At 40.2% G+C, this 18,159-nt stretch overlaps 1 protein-coding gene across 1 annotated transcript in view; it reads right to left on the bottom strand.

Moving 5' to 3' along the window:
• The window catches only part of LOC131055195 (UDP-glucose:glycoprotein glucosyltransferase), a 221,810-nt gene that overhangs the window by 68,225 nt on the left and 135,426 nt on the right, over nucleotides 1-18,159 (bottom strand). Inside the window, exons 15-20 of the mRNA XM_057989792.2 lie at nucleotides 17,413-17,575; nucleotides 16,925-17,065; nucleotides 16,665-16,770; nucleotides 16,440-16,534; nucleotides 16,180-16,304; nucleotides 15,787-16,003 (exon numbers count right to left, since the gene is read on the bottom strand). Coding sequence (XP_057845775.2) covers nucleotides 15,787-16,003; nucleotides 16,180-16,304; nucleotides 16,440-16,534; nucleotides 16,665-16,770; nucleotides 16,925-17,065; nucleotides 17,413-17,575 — 847 coding nt within the window. The remainder of the gene's footprint in view (nucleotides 1-15,786; nucleotides 16,004-16,179; nucleotides 16,305-16,439; nucleotides 16,535-16,664; nucleotides 16,771-16,924; nucleotides 17,066-17,412; nucleotides 17,576-18,159) is intronic.

The following is an 18,159-nucleotide window of genomic DNA, read 5'->3' on the forward strand; positions in this document are numbered from 1 at the left end:
TGGGGGAAGTCCCCTCATTTTAACTCAATGGAATGATATACCAATGGCTGCATTGAAGAGTATACCATACTTCACTGGTGAAACGGCTACTACGCCCATTGAGCACATTCAAGACATTGCAAACATCTACTCCGTCCATACTATCACTCAGGATGATGTTGTTGTCAGACTCTTAGCCACATCTTTGAAAGGCAAAGCTTTGCAGTGGTATAGAGGGTTGTCATCTAGCTCCATTCACAACTGGGATGAATTGGGGGAGAGGTTGTGCAACCATTTCGAAGACAAAAGTGATCACCTATCACTTGTGGAGCAATTAACTACGATAAAGAGGGCACCCCACGAGTTCATGGGAGACTTCAACTTCAGATTCCACATGACATGGAATAGGATTCCTGCTCTAGTGAAGCCGTCTCCAAATCATGCCTTCTTGTATTATCTTAGAGCTCTCAACAGCAATATAGCTGTCATGATCCAATCAATGGGTGGAGCCTCTCTATCGGGCGCATATGACATAGCCATAAGAGCAGAAAATTGTTTGATTCAGGCTGGGAAGATAGCTCCAAGGCCTCCAATGCCTCTCTTCCCAGAGGCTCCCACTCAACAACCGGCCTTGGCTCCTATCCCCATGGCTCCCGCAGGACAATCATCCACGCCCTCTACATCTTCCAATGAGCTCCATGAGGTCAAGGCTCTATTAAAAAACTTTGGCAATGAAATGGTGGCACTAAAAAGACAACAAACTCAGTATAGCAGACCTTACCAAGCACAAGGTCAGAATTATCAGCAAAATAGGCCACCCTTTCAAGGGCAAAACCAATGGAGCAATGCCAGGCCCTTGAATAGTGTGAACCCCACAACCGCAAGCAGCTCAAAAGCGATAGTTCCAATGCAAAATAACCTCGCCCAAGAACAAGATTGGTGTCAACCATGCAATCAGCCACACAACCAAGGTATATGCCAAAAAGGAGGGTTTGTCCAAACCTTAGTGGTGCAAGATGAGCCAAGCACTTCTGGCCAGCAATATGACCCAAATCAGACTAGCGTTGGCACTCAGGCTCACTTACAAGGGGATTCTACCTTTGTCAATTAGCAGGAGGCGGAATTTTGTGGTTTGAACCAAACAAATGGTGAGTCCATGCTGCGATATGCAAGGTCAAAAGAGAGCCATGGAGGCTGCCTCACCTTCAACATCAACCCAAGCTCCAACACCCAATGCAGCCGCCCATGATACAAGCCAGAGTACCATGCAAGGGAGCAAGAGGCAAGAGGAGGTCCAAGTCGTCCAAAGAGCAAAGGCAGACCTTGTAGCCTCAAAGGGGCCTCTAAAGTCAGCTGGTGCTCCTTTCAATATAGTTGATCAGATGAAGAAGGCCAACCTCAACGTCACTATGTGGGAGGCCCTTTCAATCCCATCTCAAAGGGATTTGCTTAAGGAGGCACTGAAGGATGTCAATCCGTCAGGTAATGAGGCAGTAGTCAACGGAAAGGCAGTCTCCACCAGTTTGGTGCAACCCAAGGAGGAGGAAGATTCAAGCAAGACCAGCAAGCCTCCCCCTTTCTATCTCTCCTTGATCATAGGCGACAACTTGGTTTACAACTGCATGATATATTTAGGAGCTAGTAGCTCAGTCATGCCTAAGAAGGTAGCTGATCTTCTTGGCATAGAATACGAACCTGTGACCAAAGGGGTGGTCCAATTAGATGGCACTTCTATTAAGACAGTAGGGGTGGTAAAAAATTTGAAGTTAACCTTGCATGCATGCCTTGGTTGCACTGTCTTGCAAGACGTATCAATCATCGACCTCCCTGCCTTCTTTGCCATCTACCTGTCTAGAGACTTCACAGCCAAGATAGGTGGGTATGTGTCTTCTGACTAGTCCCATATGCTATTTCGAACAAGGTATGGTACCAAGGTCACCATAAGGGCAGAGCCCATTGCCCAAAACCACATTGAGTCCTACACCCCTAGCCCTATAAACATGAATTGCACTTTACATGAAGAGGGGGAGGAGTGTACTGTCCGTGAGCCTGCTACTCTTTTGCAGGAGGTCCCTGATTGCTTGCTAGACGAATGGGCCAATGCTTTTTAGTTTGATCCATTAGCTGAGATTAGGCTTGGCACCTATTGTATCCATGAAGAGGATACTCCTATCCCTAACCTCATCAAGACACAAGGAGATTCAGAGGGGTTATGGAACATGTTTTTTGATGGTTCAAGAAACAAGAATGGTGTCAGTGTCGGGGTGATGCTTGTTTCTCCTGAGTAGGAGAAATATTTCTTCTCCTTTAGACTTCAATTTGGTTGCACCAACAATGTCATTGAGTATGAAGCCTTGATCCAGGGTCTCCAACTTGCACAAAGAAGAAAGATCAGATCTCTACAAGTATTTGGAGACAGTGAGTTGGTTGTTAATCACATCTGAGCGCAGAGTGTAGCAAAGAACAACCTACTCAAATCATACAAACACAGGGTTTGAGATTTGATTGAAGGATTTGAGGCCTTCAATATCCAGAGCATTCCTAGGGGTCTGAACAAGCATGTTGATAGGCTTGTAGCGGTTGGTGCTTAGTTCAACATACAAGCGCATGTTGCAAGTGAGAAGGAGCAACACATCAAGCTTATTGTGAGGCCTGCTATCCCAAACAATCAAGTGAATTGGCAACTATTCGAAAGCGATCAGCAGATCGTCAACTTCTTGCAAAATGAAACAGAATTTTCTGCCAAAAATTAGTCTAAGTTGCAAGACCAGTATGGAGATCAAATCATGCAACTCAACTCCAACAAACTGCCTAAAGGTCTAGTTACCTTGGAAGGCATTTTCAACTCGGATGATCAGTTGAAGAAGAAAATGAACTTGGCTGCGAAGAGGGGTGATTACAAGCTAGTTGTTGTTGCTGAGGGTAGGTCCTTGAACTTGGGCAAGGTGTGTTCCTCAACCGAGCAAGAGGCCTTTGTTGAGCTTTGCCAACAATGTGATGACATAATTGCTTGGACCTATGAAGACTTGAAGGGTTTTGACCCTAGCTTAACCCAGCATACCATAGAGCTAAACCCGAATGCAACGCCAGTTAGATAAACCCCAAAATTGAGCCACTAATGAGGAAGGAGTTGACCAACTTCATAGAAGCCAATATCATCTTCCCCATCAAGCACTCCTCCTGGGTGGCCAACCTTGTCCCTGTAAGGAAGAAGAATGGGGAAATCATGCTATGTGTAGACTTTAGGGATCTCAATAGATCCTCCCTCAAGGATCATTATCCCCTTCCCTCCATGAAGCAGATTCTCCAAAAGGTCAGTGGCTCAGAAAGATTTTCATTCTTGGATGAGTATTCAGGCTACAATCAGATCTTGGTCCAAGAAACAGACCAATACAAGACTATATTTACTACTAAGTGGGGTACCTATGCTTATTGTAAAATGCCCTTTGGGCTAACCAATGCAGGTGCCACATTCCAAAGAGCAATGGACATGGCCTTCAAGGGTGTATTAGCAAAGTTTGTGCTTGTATACCTTGATGACATAATTGTTTATTCGAAGCATTACGCTAACCATCTTGGTCATCTTGACCAGGTGTTCATGAAATGCAGGGAGTATGGTGTGTCTTTGAACCCTAGCAAGTGTGTATTTGCTACTGATCAAGGAAGATTGCTAGGACACATCGTATCCAAGGAGGGTTTGACCATCGATCTAGAGCGAGTGGAGGCTATTCTTTCTCTTTCACTCCCCAGTCACAAGAAAGGATTGCAAAGTTTCCTTGGTAGCATCAACTTTGTGAGGAGGTTCATTCCCAACCTTGCCACCGAGGTAAAACCCCTCACTTCCATGTTGAAGAAAAACTTGGCTTTCAGTTGGACCAAGGAGGGAAGGGCCGGTTTCGAAGAGATCAAACAAGCAATCGCTCAGGCCCCTAACCTCGTCAATCCTAATTATGAAAGGGATTTTATCCTCTATACCTTCAGAGGAGAATCCAGCATCTCAGCTGTCCTAACACAGCTGAACGACGACAAGTTGGAGCAACCTATCGCTTTCTTTAGTGAGGGGCTAAAGGACTATGAGCTTAAGTATAGCTATGTAGAGAAGCAAGTCCTCACTATTGTAAGGGCATTAAAAAAGTTCAGACACATGTTGTCCAACAACAGGATCCAGTTCTTAGTTCCGCATGCAAGTGTCAAAGATTTCCTTCTAAACAAGGACATCAGTGAGAAGAGGGTTGGGCGGATAATCAAGGTCATGGAGTATGACATCAACATCAAGATCACTAAGCTTGTAAGAGGTAGGGGCCTATGTGAACAGCTTGTCTCATCTTCTGAGACTACTTCAGAGGTCGCCCTCGTGTTACAAGAGGATCAACCAACTAGCAACAACACTCAATTCAGTTGGGTAGTGTTCACGTGTTTTTTGTACACAGCCAAACACAGAATAAAATACCTAAAGGGTACCTTATCCTCTCTTGAATAAAGCCTCCGAATGTTGAAGATGTCGCGAAAAGGATCAATCGGGATGACTTCAAGGTTCTTTGCTATAGGATCTCTACATGTGGATAAGCTCTCTGCGGTATGATGTGATTTGCTGGAATCACAAGGGGACTTACACTTGATGACCTTAATGTCTGATTTACTTTGAATATTGCTGGAACACAGGATTTTACTAACTAACTGGAAGACAAACAAATGGCAAAAGATGCAAGGTTCAGGAAGTCTACTCTACTACCTAGAATGCGAGAAGATGGATGAATGACTAGGTGGATTCCTACTGGGCTGGGTATCACCATCAGGCTGAACAATTCAACACCAACTCAGTGCGATCTTGTAAGGGATGCTTCCAATATGTTTAAATCGTACACCATCTGACAATGATCACCATTCAAGAAAATGCATGAAACAATAGACGTGTAACGACTTATGATTAAGCTCATTTCATTCCAGTTGACCACACAAGGCGTCCTTACAATCAGTAAGAGGCTAGTGGCATGGATTAAACGGATTCCACACAGGTGCATTCAACAATTTCCTTCATTCAATCTAATCATCTACCATCTAAAATTGAAGATTCAACAAGAAACCATGCATATTGCAAGAAACGACACACTTCACCATTACTTCAATGAAAATGGAGTTTGTTTACAATCAATGGCAACAATTTCTCGCCTTGTCCTCCTATTCTACTCTAATTGCTATTCTATCAACTGACTATTCACCTTCTAACTACTCTCTATCTATCTCCTATTATTGCCTTCCTAACTGCCTTTACAAAATGAAGAGTCGGGGCTTATATAGTGCCCTTAATACAATTTGATGGCTCAGATGAATTTGAGATCAATGGCCAAGATTCAACAATGAAAACCCTAATTAGGGTTTGTTACAACCATTACATAACATTTAATGCTTGACCAATGATAAAATTACATTTTAAGGACACATGTCTTCTCTGGAAAATTCGACCAATGGATAGCTGGGGTAGGTACATCGAAGTTTGTGCCACCTTCCATGAGTTAGGTACATTGAATCTAGACATGCTGAGGTGGACCAACCCGGCTGGAGGAGTGATGACTGGGATGCCAACTCGTCTGATACTTGGTTGATGCCAATTTGATGTTCCTGAGAAGCTAGCTTTAATTAACTCTTCTGAAACTATCTGTTCCTTCAACGAACACTTGCTCTGACTTCTTTTGTCTTTGATGTGCAGGATGATGATGTACCTCGCCTTGGAATGCTGGATTGGAAGAATTTATTCCTGATGATGCTTGACCGAAGAAGGCCGTCCTTGTTGATGCTAGACTGGAGGAGGTTGCCCTTATCCTTGCTTGATCTTCCTTGATGATACTGAGCTGGAGGAGATCATCCTTGTCCTGGACCGGATCTTCTTTGATGAGAGTCTGCCGACTTGTAGATACTCCAACTTTAGGAGTCGCCATCTTGATACCTACACAACATTTCAAAATTAGTTCTCAAGCATTATATCTTGAAGTGTAGAAATCTAGACTTAAAAGGAAGATTTAAGATTTTAATTAGGAACTTCATGATAAATCTTGAGTTATCATTTCCTAATTAACCATGCAATACTTAGACTTTTCTAAAAAAAAGATCTAAAAATCAAACCTTGAACAAGGGTGCTAGGATAGTTTCGCCATACCTCCTCCTGAGTATTAAACTCTAAGAAATGATGTAAAAAAAAAAGATTTTGCTAGGCAAAATTTAAATCAAAATTCTCCCTTGGATGAATTGCGCCTCCTCTAGCTTCAAAAAGAATAGACTCCACCCTCTTTGATCTTCAACACCTAGTAGAAATTCACTCCACTCTAGCTAGATTTCGCTCCTCCAAATTGTACTTCAACCTTTGGATTTCGCTCCTCAAATAGCTCTCCAATTTCGCACTTAGGAAAGGATGAATGAATGATTAAACTTGAACAAAGCATCACCCATATATAGAGTGCTCACCTTGATTCCTGTTGAGGCCGACTTGACAAAAAGAAATGAAAATGAAATAAAATCCCCCTCAAAAGAAGGCCGACTTGCTTGTAAAAGCAAATAAATGTATTTGAGCGCTCACCTTCATTTAAAATTTGAAAATTAATTTTAATGCCTCCAAAGTGGATTTTTGATTATTTCAAGGCCTAAAAATTAGTTTATTAAAATGCCTTTAATTTAATGCGAATTTGATTTAGCCCTTCCAAAGGCCTCACAGTTAGCAACTTGGTGAATTTTAAGGAATATCAACGCTCAACAAAAAATGAAGGATATCACCAATTTCGCCCTGGACCTTCAATGAAGGTCAAGAGCGATTTTTCAATCTTGCTCTTAATCCTTCATCTTTTGGATTCCAAATTGCTTCCAAGACATAAAATATCATCTCTTCTTCCTATCCACACAAGATTTGGTCTCAATTCCTCAAACAAAGGAGAGGATCCTGAAAAATCGCTATGGGCCCTCTCTGAGGGTCCGGAGCGATTTTTTGATTTTAAGCTTGATTATCCACCATTTTTCATTGAAACTTCATTCGTCATTAAGCAACATCCTTCCTTTATCCACTCCATCCAAATTCGCTTTGTTGTTGCAAGGTAAAATGAGGATTTTCAACAATATCGCTATGGGCCCTTTCTGAGGGTCGGGAGCGATTTTTCGCTGTGGGCCCTATCTGAGGGTCAGGAGCGATTTTTCATTTTCTGACCAAAATCATCAAGTTTCAAAGGCAAAACAATATTCATCATGTTCTTGGAGGTCTCTTCTCTTTGTCCTAACCTTGCCTTAACACCATTTTGAAGAAAACATGCATTTTTTGAAAATCTCGCTGTGGGCCTTCAGTGAGGGTCCGAAGCGATTTTTTGGTTCTAGGCAAATTCCTTTATCTTTTAATCTTCAAATCACCTCCAAGGCATAACACATCACGTTCTCCTCCTGTCCAAGCAAGATTTTGTCTCAATTCTTCAAACAAAGGAGAGAAAACTAGAAAATCGCTATGGGCCCTCTCTGAGGGTCCAGAGCGATTTTTGTAATTGCCTTCAAAATTTTGATTCTCAACGATTTCTTTTCACTTCAAGGCTTTTCAAACATCGTTTCAAACCCATGCCTAACCTTAGCCTTCCTCAAACTTGGATGAAAAATTCCCATTTTAGGTTTCTCGCTGTGGGCCCTCTTTGAGGGTCCGGAGCGATTTTTCGCTGTGGGCCTTCAGTGAGGGTCAAGAGCGATTTTTTCATTTTGGGTTGATTTCCTCTTGTGTTGATCCTCCAAATTATATTCAACGGATAGAACATGCTTTCCTTCATCCCTTCCAATCATAAAATCACTTTGGTCTTACAAGAATAATGCATATTTGAAAATCTCGCTATGGACCCTCTCTGAGGGTCAGGAGCGATTTTTGCTACCTGGAGCAAAATGTTTCACTTTTCATCTAAAAATCACTTTGCCAAGGGAGATATCGTTTTGTTCTTTGCTATGAATAAAAATTCATGTCCAAGAAAGGTCCAAAAATGTGCACACAAAGAAAATCGTTGTGGCCCTCTCTGAGGGTCAGGAGCGATTTTACCTTTCCTGGGCAAAACTCCTTCAATTTATCATCTTTGATCAAGTCTGGATACCTCATTATGTTCATTCTATCCTTCACCATGCTTTTGACATCTTAAATCGCCCAAATAAGGCTAGCAATGACCCTTATAAGATTTCTCGCTGTGGGCCCTCTCTGAGGGTCCGGAGCGATTTTTCTGTTTTCAACAAGGTCCTTCATCATTTCAAGTCAAAACTTCTTCAGGCGGGTGGAGAAAGTCATTCATTTCCCTTTCATGCTCAAAACTTAGTCCTTTTCATTGCAAAATGAAGGAAATCAAAATCTCGCTGTGGGCCCTCTCTGAGGGTCAGGAGCGAAATTTGACTTTTTGAACTCTCTGTCAGGATAATTTTATGGAATATAACATTTAAGTATAAGAATACTTTAAGTTATATTCCATATATACTTTCAGGATGTTTGAGAGTGGTTTCAGACCTCCAGGAGTTATATTGCAAAATCTAGTTTTTGGAGGTTTTTCAGTTTCCAAACTTAGACAAATTTCAGGATTAGGACTTTCAAACTTAGCCAAATTTCAAGATCAGGACTTCACTCAAGAAGGACCTACTATCCAGGTGACCCCCTTGGCGACACTCAAAATGCAAAGGCTAACTGACAAAACCCTAAAAGACCTAAAAACAAACCCTAAAAAGCAAAAAGTAGGGGTCCCCATTTGCAATGGGGCGATGTGTGAAATCGTCACAACACATAGGTGACATGACCACCTTCTTAATGGAAGGGAGATACCCCCAAGGTCTAGACCGGACCAAAAAAAAGCATTTCAGGTTGCAATCCATTCCCTATGTCTTAGTGAATGGCACTCTTTTCTGAAAAGACTCCAATGGAGTCTTACTAAGATGCATCGAGCAAAACCAAGTCAGCAGACTGTTAGAGGAATTTCATGATGGCTCTTCAAGGGGGCACTTCTCTGCAAGGACTACGGCTATTAAAATAATAAGGGCTGGTTATTACTAGCCATCCTTATTTAGTGACTCACATAGATGGGTGAAGAATTGCAAGAAATGTGCTCTCTTCTCTGGGAAGCAAAGATTAGCTGCCCTACCTCTTCATCCCATCCAAGCAGATCAACCATTCGCCCAATGGGGTTTAGACTTCATTGGCATGATAAACCCACCTTCTAGTGCTGGTCATAAGTGGATCTTGGCTGCAACAGATTACTTCACTAGGTGGACAGAGGCAGTTGCATTGAGGAATGCCACTGAGGCCTCAGTGGCACAATTCCTTGAGGGAATTATGACAAGATTCGATGCCCCCTCCACCATCATATCAGACAATGCCAAGGCATTTGTTGGAACCCAAATCAGTTCTTGGGCAGTTAAGCATGGTGTATACTTGAAGACATCATCCAACTATTACCCTTAGGGTAACGGCTTAGTTGAATCCTCCAACAAGAACCTCATCAGAATAGTTAAAAGGACAATTGAAGACAATCAGAGGGCATGGCATATTAAGTTGAAGACAGCCTTATGGGCTGACAGTATCACACCCAAGAGGGCAATTGGTAACTCCCCTTTCATGCTAATACATGGGAAGGAAGCAAGACTCCCAACTTCCCTGGAGCTACCCTCTCTTGAACTAGCACATCAGCTGGAATTAACAGAGAATGATGCCATGACAAAAAGGCTAGCAAAGCTGATGGAGCTAGACGAGGTTAGAAGTCAGCCTATGCATACACTTGAGACTCATCAAGGGCAGGTCAAGCAAGTTTTTGACAAAAAGGCGACTAATAGAGTCTTCAAAGAAGGAGATCTAGTTCTCAAGTGGGATGCAGACAGAGTCAAAGTTGGGCGACACTCTAAGTTTGATGCTATCTGGAGTGGCCCATATGTCATCACTAGTTGCAAGGAGACCAATGCATTTCATCTCTCCATGCTTGATGGCGAAGTTCTTCCAATCCCAGTGAATGGGATTCATCTCAAGCCCTGCTTCTGAAGAAGGTGTTGATGACTATGTAAATATTAGGCTAAAAGTTGTTTTGCTTTCAAAAGTGCTTATGCACATGCCGAATTCTCCTTAAGAGGGTGTGCGCTCTAGCTTTCAATTTTCCTCCAAGTGATGGCACATGCATGGTTTGGGTCTTTTCAATGACTCAGTGCCCAATGGATGCTTAAGGCTCCTGGACTTCATGCTTACCAGGCAAGCATCCCAGAAAAATCACCAAAAATGTTGTCATTTTATGACACCCTTGGTCCATCAGTGAGAACCGATCAGAGATATGTTCCATGGACCAGCGCGGCCCCAGTTGATCAGGGAGAGAAGAATCATGAGGTGTAAAGTGTTGCCTTGTCCGGAGGAAGTTCCTCCCTTGGCCTTTTCTTCTTCCCCGAAACTCCGGAACCCTGAGGTTCCGAAGTTCCCTTCCTGGCCTTGGCTTTTCTCCAGTTTCTCCGGAACTCCAAAACCCCGAGGTCTTGAAGTTCCTTGTCTCTTTTCTCTTTCCCTCTTCAGAACTCCAGAACCCCAAGGTTCCGAAGTTCCTAGCCTTCCTTTCCTTCGCCTCTTCTCTTAAGCTTCTCCTTTGCCCGGAACTCCGAAACCCCGAGGTTCTGAAGTTCCCTTCCTCTCCATAGCCTTTCTTCTATCCTTCCTCGGAACTCCGAAACCCCGAGGTTCTGAAGTTCCCCTTCTCTCTTTAGCCATTTCCCTCTCTCTCCCGAAACTCCAAAACCCCGAGGTTCCAAAGCTACTTTGAAGCAGTTCCCTGGAACTCCGAAACCCCAAGGTTCTGAAGTTCCTTGCTACCCTCCTTTCTCCTATCCCGGAACTCTGGAACTCCGAGGTTCCGAAGTTCTTCCCATGACTTCCCACTTCGGGAGTCTGAGCTTCCCAAGTCTCTGGGCTTCCTTCCAACTGGCAACACTTCCGGATGGTGTGATCAACACTCAAGGTTTTTAATGCTCCAACAGCTTTGGTGACTTGTGCACTTTCTTTTGTGGAGCCACAAGGGTGCATTAAATGTTTTGGCAGGGTTTCCATCGGGGAGGTACGGGGCCATGCTTGGTGACTTATGTCATGACTGACTTTGGAGGGTTAGTCAATCCATCTTCTCAGGATTGCCTTTGGTGGTATGGCTAGGTTGCTTGCATGTACAAGCCAAGTGCATGCACTTCCCTGCACTCCCGGACTGACATGCAAGGGTCATGATCACCATTGTAACCCATTTTTCTATATAAGGTTGTTAAGCCTCATTGTAAAGGGTTCTCTCCCTGCTGCCTTGAGCTTTCTTATTCTCTTCTCTTCTCTGGAAGACTTGTAATCTATTTTGCATTTCTGCAACTGTAAGATTGGCTTTTGACCTCAAATTAATTGAAGATCACCATTCTTGCCTTCTTTCAACTTATCCATGTTGTGTATGTGTTCTTACCTCCATTATAAGTGTATGTTTGTGATTTTCTTTCACATGTATGCTACGTTAGCTTGTTTTCTGAGTGTGTCTTGTGGGAATCCTTCTCCCCTCTTGACACTTAGCAAATTCTAACCTCCACACACGTATTGGGATCACTTATACATTTGAAGTTTGTGCATTTCATGGGTGTTCCAATTAATTCTTTGTGTCATTTCGGGAGGGAGAGGAACAATCTCTTCTTGGTGCATCACCTCCTTTTATTTCAAGCAATTCTCTCTTCCCTTTACCTCTGCAAATTGATAGGATAGGCTTAGGAGTTAGTTTTGAAGTGTTGAGTTGGTTCGACACCTGCACTTGGAGTGAGAAGGAAGTCGGTCTTCTCCGGAGATTCAACCCCCTCGCGCAAGGTCTCACATTTCAGGGTTGTTCCCATGTTTCACAAGTGTGCTGAGTTGATAGCTGAGCAAGGGTGCAAGCTTTTGTGATAACATTACCCATGCTCAGAAATAAACCTCATGAAACGTTCAAACAACGTGCTCTCATGCTAGCATTCAAACTATATGCAGTGAATACAAGCTAAGATATTTCAATGCCAAATAACTAGCATAGACATCTTAAATATCTATCTCAATAGAGATCAATATAATATAATTATCAATAAATTATTAATTATGAATAAGTACAATTAAATTAATATTATTATTAGCATAGAAGCAAAAATAATTTGGGAAATAAATTGGTAAACCAAAACTATAAGATTTTTTGAAAAAATTGGGAGAAAAACATATTTATAAATAAATGTAAAAAAATTGTAGAAGAATAGTCAAAAACTACTTTTATTTTAAAAATAAGGGCATTTGCATAGCATAGAGATATTGAGAGCAAATAAAATAGCGAGTTTAACCCATTAAGTGTAGAAAAAACAATTCTGTTTTTTATATTCATACGCTGATTACATTGCACAAAACATACCACAACAGCATAAATAATAGCTAGATGGTGGCAGTTATCAAAATGTCAACTACAATATAGCTTGTGACTTTGTACAAAGTCGACCTATAAACTAAATACAAAGTTCCAAAAAATCAAATGTAGCCCATGACATGACATAGGGAAGGAGATCCTGATGATAAAGCTCGTGGGTAAGAGCCTATCCTAGATCGTTGAACAACATGAGGATCCACGTTGGCCTCCATCAGGATCTCAAAATCATAAGGCTCAAGAAAATCATGATCACCAACAATCCACTCAAACTCTAGATTAATCTCGTCAATGTCAGTTGTCTCGTCTTCCTCAATAGTTCCTACTTTTGTTCATGTAGAAAATAGTCTTTGCCTTACAAGTAAAAATCACAATGAATACAATTTCAACTAACTGTAAGTATATCAAAAGTATTACCTTGAGCTTCCTCTAGCTTTAAGAAGAGGTTGTGGTGAACAAACACCAAGTCATTCAACACATATGTTCAAATTGGCTAAATGGACAGTGGAGGGTGCTTACAAGTGCATCTTTTGGACCCCATGTTGTGTTTATAAATTGAACAGTGCATTAAAAAACAAAGAAAAAATAGATTGGGTGAAGCAAGTAGTGGCATTCGCTAGAGATATTCAAATGTTCATTTGCAACTACCATACCTCGCTCTATTCAAGACATTTTCAAAAAAAAAAAAAAAAAGTTCCTCCATCCTATGGAGACAAGAAATTTTCATTTTGTTAGATAGGATGCTTAAGATGTATGAGCCTCTACAGTAGATAATGGTGAATTTAGAGTGGAGTAGATGACCTAAACCAAGCTTTATTGAAGAAAAAGTCATGAAACAAAGGATCCTTGATGACGATTGGTGGTCCACTAGGAGGTAAGACATTGCCACTTTTATTAATGCATTGTTGATTTTATTAAATATTAAATATTAAATTGCTGATTTTTTATTCAATTTATGATTTCCATATTTAAGTTTTACTATTCAACGTTTCAACTTTTAGAGTCACTAACTTGTCAATTGATTCTTTTGAAATTTTTGTCTGCATTTTGCAAATATGTTTGCTCCTTCATCTCACCTGGTATATATGTCTTTACATATATTAATACTGACTCTCCTAGTTTTGGAGAGATATAAAAAATTAAACAGCATTCTTGGAAAGATAAAGCAAACAACTTTGGCTAAGGATCCTACTTTGGTATTATATGAGCAACATATTCAGCCCACTGTGATGCGGAGGTGGAACAGAATGAACACCATGCTTCATATGGCAGCCTTTGCTCTAAATCCCTAATGGTATGCAGCAAAGGTTGAAAGGCTGCCTTCTTGTGATGACGATGAGATGAAAGAAGGGCTAATAAAGGCCTTTTGAAGATGTATCTGATTGAGGAGTCTACAATACTTCGCACACATTGGCTTGCCTTCACAAATCTTTATAGTCCAACATTCCACAAATAAGAAACAAAGATAGATAGTGCTCCATTAGCTCAAACTAACCCTATTGGATGGTGGAAATGGCATAGAAAGGACACATCATGTGTGAGGATGCTTTCCATTCACCTCCTTTCCTAGGTTCTCAGTTCCTCTACTACAAAGAGAATTAGTCCACATACGGATTTATCCACTCTAAGAAAAGGAATAGGCTTATCTCTCATACTGCACTCCAAATTAGGATTGTCAGGCTCCAAATTATCAACAGACTCTCGCTTTATGGTGGGATGTTGATCCCAAAGACACCACCTAGGTTGATGACGAGGCACAAGAGGGATTAGTTGGGATTCCATAGAATGAGGCAGACTCCAATTGTGGCAACGACTCAAAGGAGGATTCTGATTTTAATGCAATGTTGGGCGATGCACATTAGTGGCAGCAGTTTACTTTCTTTCTTTATATTCCATATTGTAAATGAAAGTGGAACTTGCAGCCTTTGGGCATTTTGTTGTAATTTGCATATTATTTTTTAATATCACAAGCATATTGGCAATGAATCATGAAAGCAATTAAGTGACAAAGAACACTGAGAGAAGGGATTGGAAAAATGAAGATGTGGTTAGAAATAATGACTTGGTGTTAGAGAAAAGTTGAAATTAAAATTATGAATGATGGTGAGTGCCATGAAGGTCCATGTGGTCTCAAATGCCTTAATTTGGTCTTGGTGGAAGGGGCTCTGCCCCTCAACCCCACCCTAAACCACAACATGTAATGTGTCAAGGGCACTGTCTCTCAACCCCTGACTGTGATTATTCCATTTGTCGTCATTTGAGGGTTATATGACATATGTAATATTTAAATTATGACAAATTGATGATCAAAATAGACATTTATGTTCTCTGAATGCATTAATTTCCATATTTTTATGTAATTATGTTCTTTTGTCAAGTCCTGGGCCCAAGTCAAAAAATTTGGGTTTCCAAGTCTCCGCTGAATCTGAAATTTCAAACTATGACAGCTGCTCTAGACTTTGCTCCTGTGAAAAAGCTTCTCTATACGTTAACAGGTTTTAATTGAGAAGACATTATAAAGCTTTAACAGTAGTTTCTAAGACAAACTTATTACCATTTTGCAGATTTAACAATTTTTATTTTTATTTTTTTCAACTTAGGATATTTTGCAGGTTTCCAGGACATCTAGGAGTCTCCCCACTGTTCCCCCCGGATAGAACAATCTCTCTGCAGGTAACAGGAGGAGGGAGGGGGAACCAAGCAGGCATTTCCCCCATCCCCATGTCTCAAGGTGAGACATCCCTGTCTCTGAAACTTGGGTTGTTCGAGCAGGGGGGCATATCCCTATGATGCACTGTAAAGGTGAAATCATGCATATGCTAAATAAGAGCATACAGTACTAAGATATGTATGTTGTCATTACACGTCCATTTATAATTTTATATCCTTTGGGTCTTTTTTTAATAATGAAAGACTGAACACTGAAACCAGAAATTCTGGCTGCTGTACTTGAATCAATAAATGCTACCTTGTCTAATGTCTAAACTTGAATTTTGATTCCATAAATAGCTAATAAATGCCCCCCTTCAACTACCATCCACAAAACTGATTCCACCATCCCCATCTCACCATCGCCATCCCCAAAACATCAAGCAACATAGACATTTTTATACTAATTATTAATAATAATATTAATTTTGAAGGACATTTGGGTGTAACGAGGGTTTGACATCTAAATACTAAATAGCCATCAAAGTTATTTTAAGGGTTATTTATTATCCCCCCACTCCATTATAACCCCTTTTCTGCCATTGTAGTTACACCTCTCTTCATAACTATAAGAGATAAATTACCAGTTGTAATCCATAAACATTCATGCAATCAAATAATATAACAACTGTATTAAGTGACCCAGAAAGAATATTTTCCACCTGAAAGGTTCAAGCAGTCAGCATACCTTTTGCAAATAGTATTTGCAACTTAAAAGATCCCAAGTGCCTGCTGATAGTTCAGATCTCAGGTTTTCAAACTTCAAGTCACTAGATTCAGCCAGCTTAGAAACTTCTTCAATAAAGGTACCGATACTGGGATCACTTTCTTCTGAAGAAGATATATGTTGAGACTCATACCAAATGATTAACTGATTTAAGAAGTGCAAGGCCTTTGCGCGATCCCTGTCATTCAAAGTAACATGCATTACTGAGCAAATCAGTTAACCATAAGAGTGCATGCCAGCCCATTACACAAACTTTTCATTTTGTACTAGAATTATGCAAAGCATTAAGGATTCAAATCTAACAAATTATTCTGACACAAGAAAGAATGAAATGCCACATAGCTCACAACTAACCTGACAGAGAATACAGAAAAATCAATAACCTTCATAAGAAGCAAAGGAGGAGATTGCTCAGAAAAAGAATCTAAATTGTCCATATTATATAGTACGCCAACACGTGCCCTCTTCGAACCATCCAACTGCAATCAAATTAAACATTTAGTCAAACTCATCTTATCCTATATTGCATGAGAACCAGAAATTAGAAATTTAGCAGTGATACAGACTGCATCATATCTGAAATTTAATGTATAGCTTGCCTTGTACAAGCTTACCAAATAGCGAATCCCATTGCGAAGAAACTTCAGCCCTCTCTTTGAAGTAAGGTCAACAGCAAGAAGATGAGTGATAGGCTTCACATCATTTTCAGCTATTTCAGATAGGCAGACAGACAGAGAATTAATTAATCACTATTTCCATGTGCATTTTGTCAAACAGGCATAAATAACCTTTTGAGAACATCCAACATCTTTCAATTAAAGTATACAGCTTTGGCTTACTTTCTGGAGAATGTAGATATTGAAGTTTCATTATCACAGAATCCTTCTTTGCAACTGATGCAGAAAGTGACACAAATTTCTGATGTCCCTTCCCACTGTGAATGATCTACACACATGATTGTGAGTACAATAAAATCATTCCGAATGCATGACATTATCTTCAGAAGCCTACGTTAAATAAAACTTGCCAATATTTAAACCACATCCTTATACTGCCTCTGCATTCTTCAAATATGCAACTGTTCGTTATCCTTGCTTACCTGTGGATTGTATCGAGGATGACCACTCTCCAAAAGGAATTTTTCCAAAATATCTGTATTGGAACCAATTTGTCCATAGTAGATCCCTTCTTGAATTTTGACAAGCTCCTCATTCATAGCCTGAATGGCTGAATCTGGTTCCTATTTGATGGAATATTTAACTCTTTAAGATGTGCATGAGTAACATAAGTATTAACATATCAAACACATACACAGCAAATACAAAATTATGTAAACACAAAGTATAAACAGCATTTAACCAGAAAACATGCATTCCACAGAAGCATTCATACACAGTACCTTGTAAAGAAGCACACACACATACACCATCAAAATCACATAAATATAAAATAGAAAAAAAAAATGACACTGGAAGTATAACATAATAAATATAGAACTTGAGCATACTTATACAATGTTTTGTTCCTATATAAAGTTCCCATTTAACTCGCCAATACATAAGGTATGACTTCAAGAAAATGAAATACCTGACTGGATGGATAAACAAGACCATTCATCAGGAGACAGGATTGGATTTTTGACAATCCCAGCTTGAACACAAATAAGGTACTTTGATAAGCCAGGCTTTTAAATTTCACTTCATTTTCCAAACTCAACAAGATATTTTGTGGTGGTGAATCAGCTTTCGATCTACATGGAAACACAGAAGACACCATAAGGGAAAAAACACTAGTCAGAATATCAAATGACATATAAGCCTCCACACATTTTTTTTCACAAACCTTAAAGATTGGAAGCAACTTAAATAGATAGTAAGCTTCTTGCATCCACAAAAGTCAAACTTCTCAATTAAACATACTAAAATATTAATCAATGTAAACTCTAATTTTTCTGTTCCAAGGAAAATGAAACAAATTTCTACAGGCAAGTTAAGACAAACAAGCACAAGAGAATATGTAATAAAGTATTTTCCAGCTTTTAATACTGCTAGAGCAGACTACTGGATGAAGCAAAAGGCCATGCAAAAGAGTGTGTGTTATATTTACGATAAACAAAAAATTTGCAATTTATATGCACTAAAAGCTAATTCAAAAAGCTATCATTGACAAAAATAATGATTTCCACTGAAACTCAAAAAGGCTTTGAAATTTATAGGTAAAACCTGCATATGCATTACAGTATCTTCTGAACAAACCTCTAGACTCTGGATTATTTTCCTGGCAGCAAACTTAAAATATATTGAACTTGTGCACCATCAAAAGCAATATATGCAG

The sequence above is a fragment of the Cryptomeria japonica genome, chromosome 3 (genome assembly GCF_030272615.1).
Source record: "Cryptomeria japonica chromosome 3, Sugi_1.0, whole genome shotgun sequence".
NCBI lineage: Eukaryota > Viridiplantae > Streptophyta > Pinopsida > Cupressales > Cupressaceae > Cryptomeria > Cryptomeria japonica.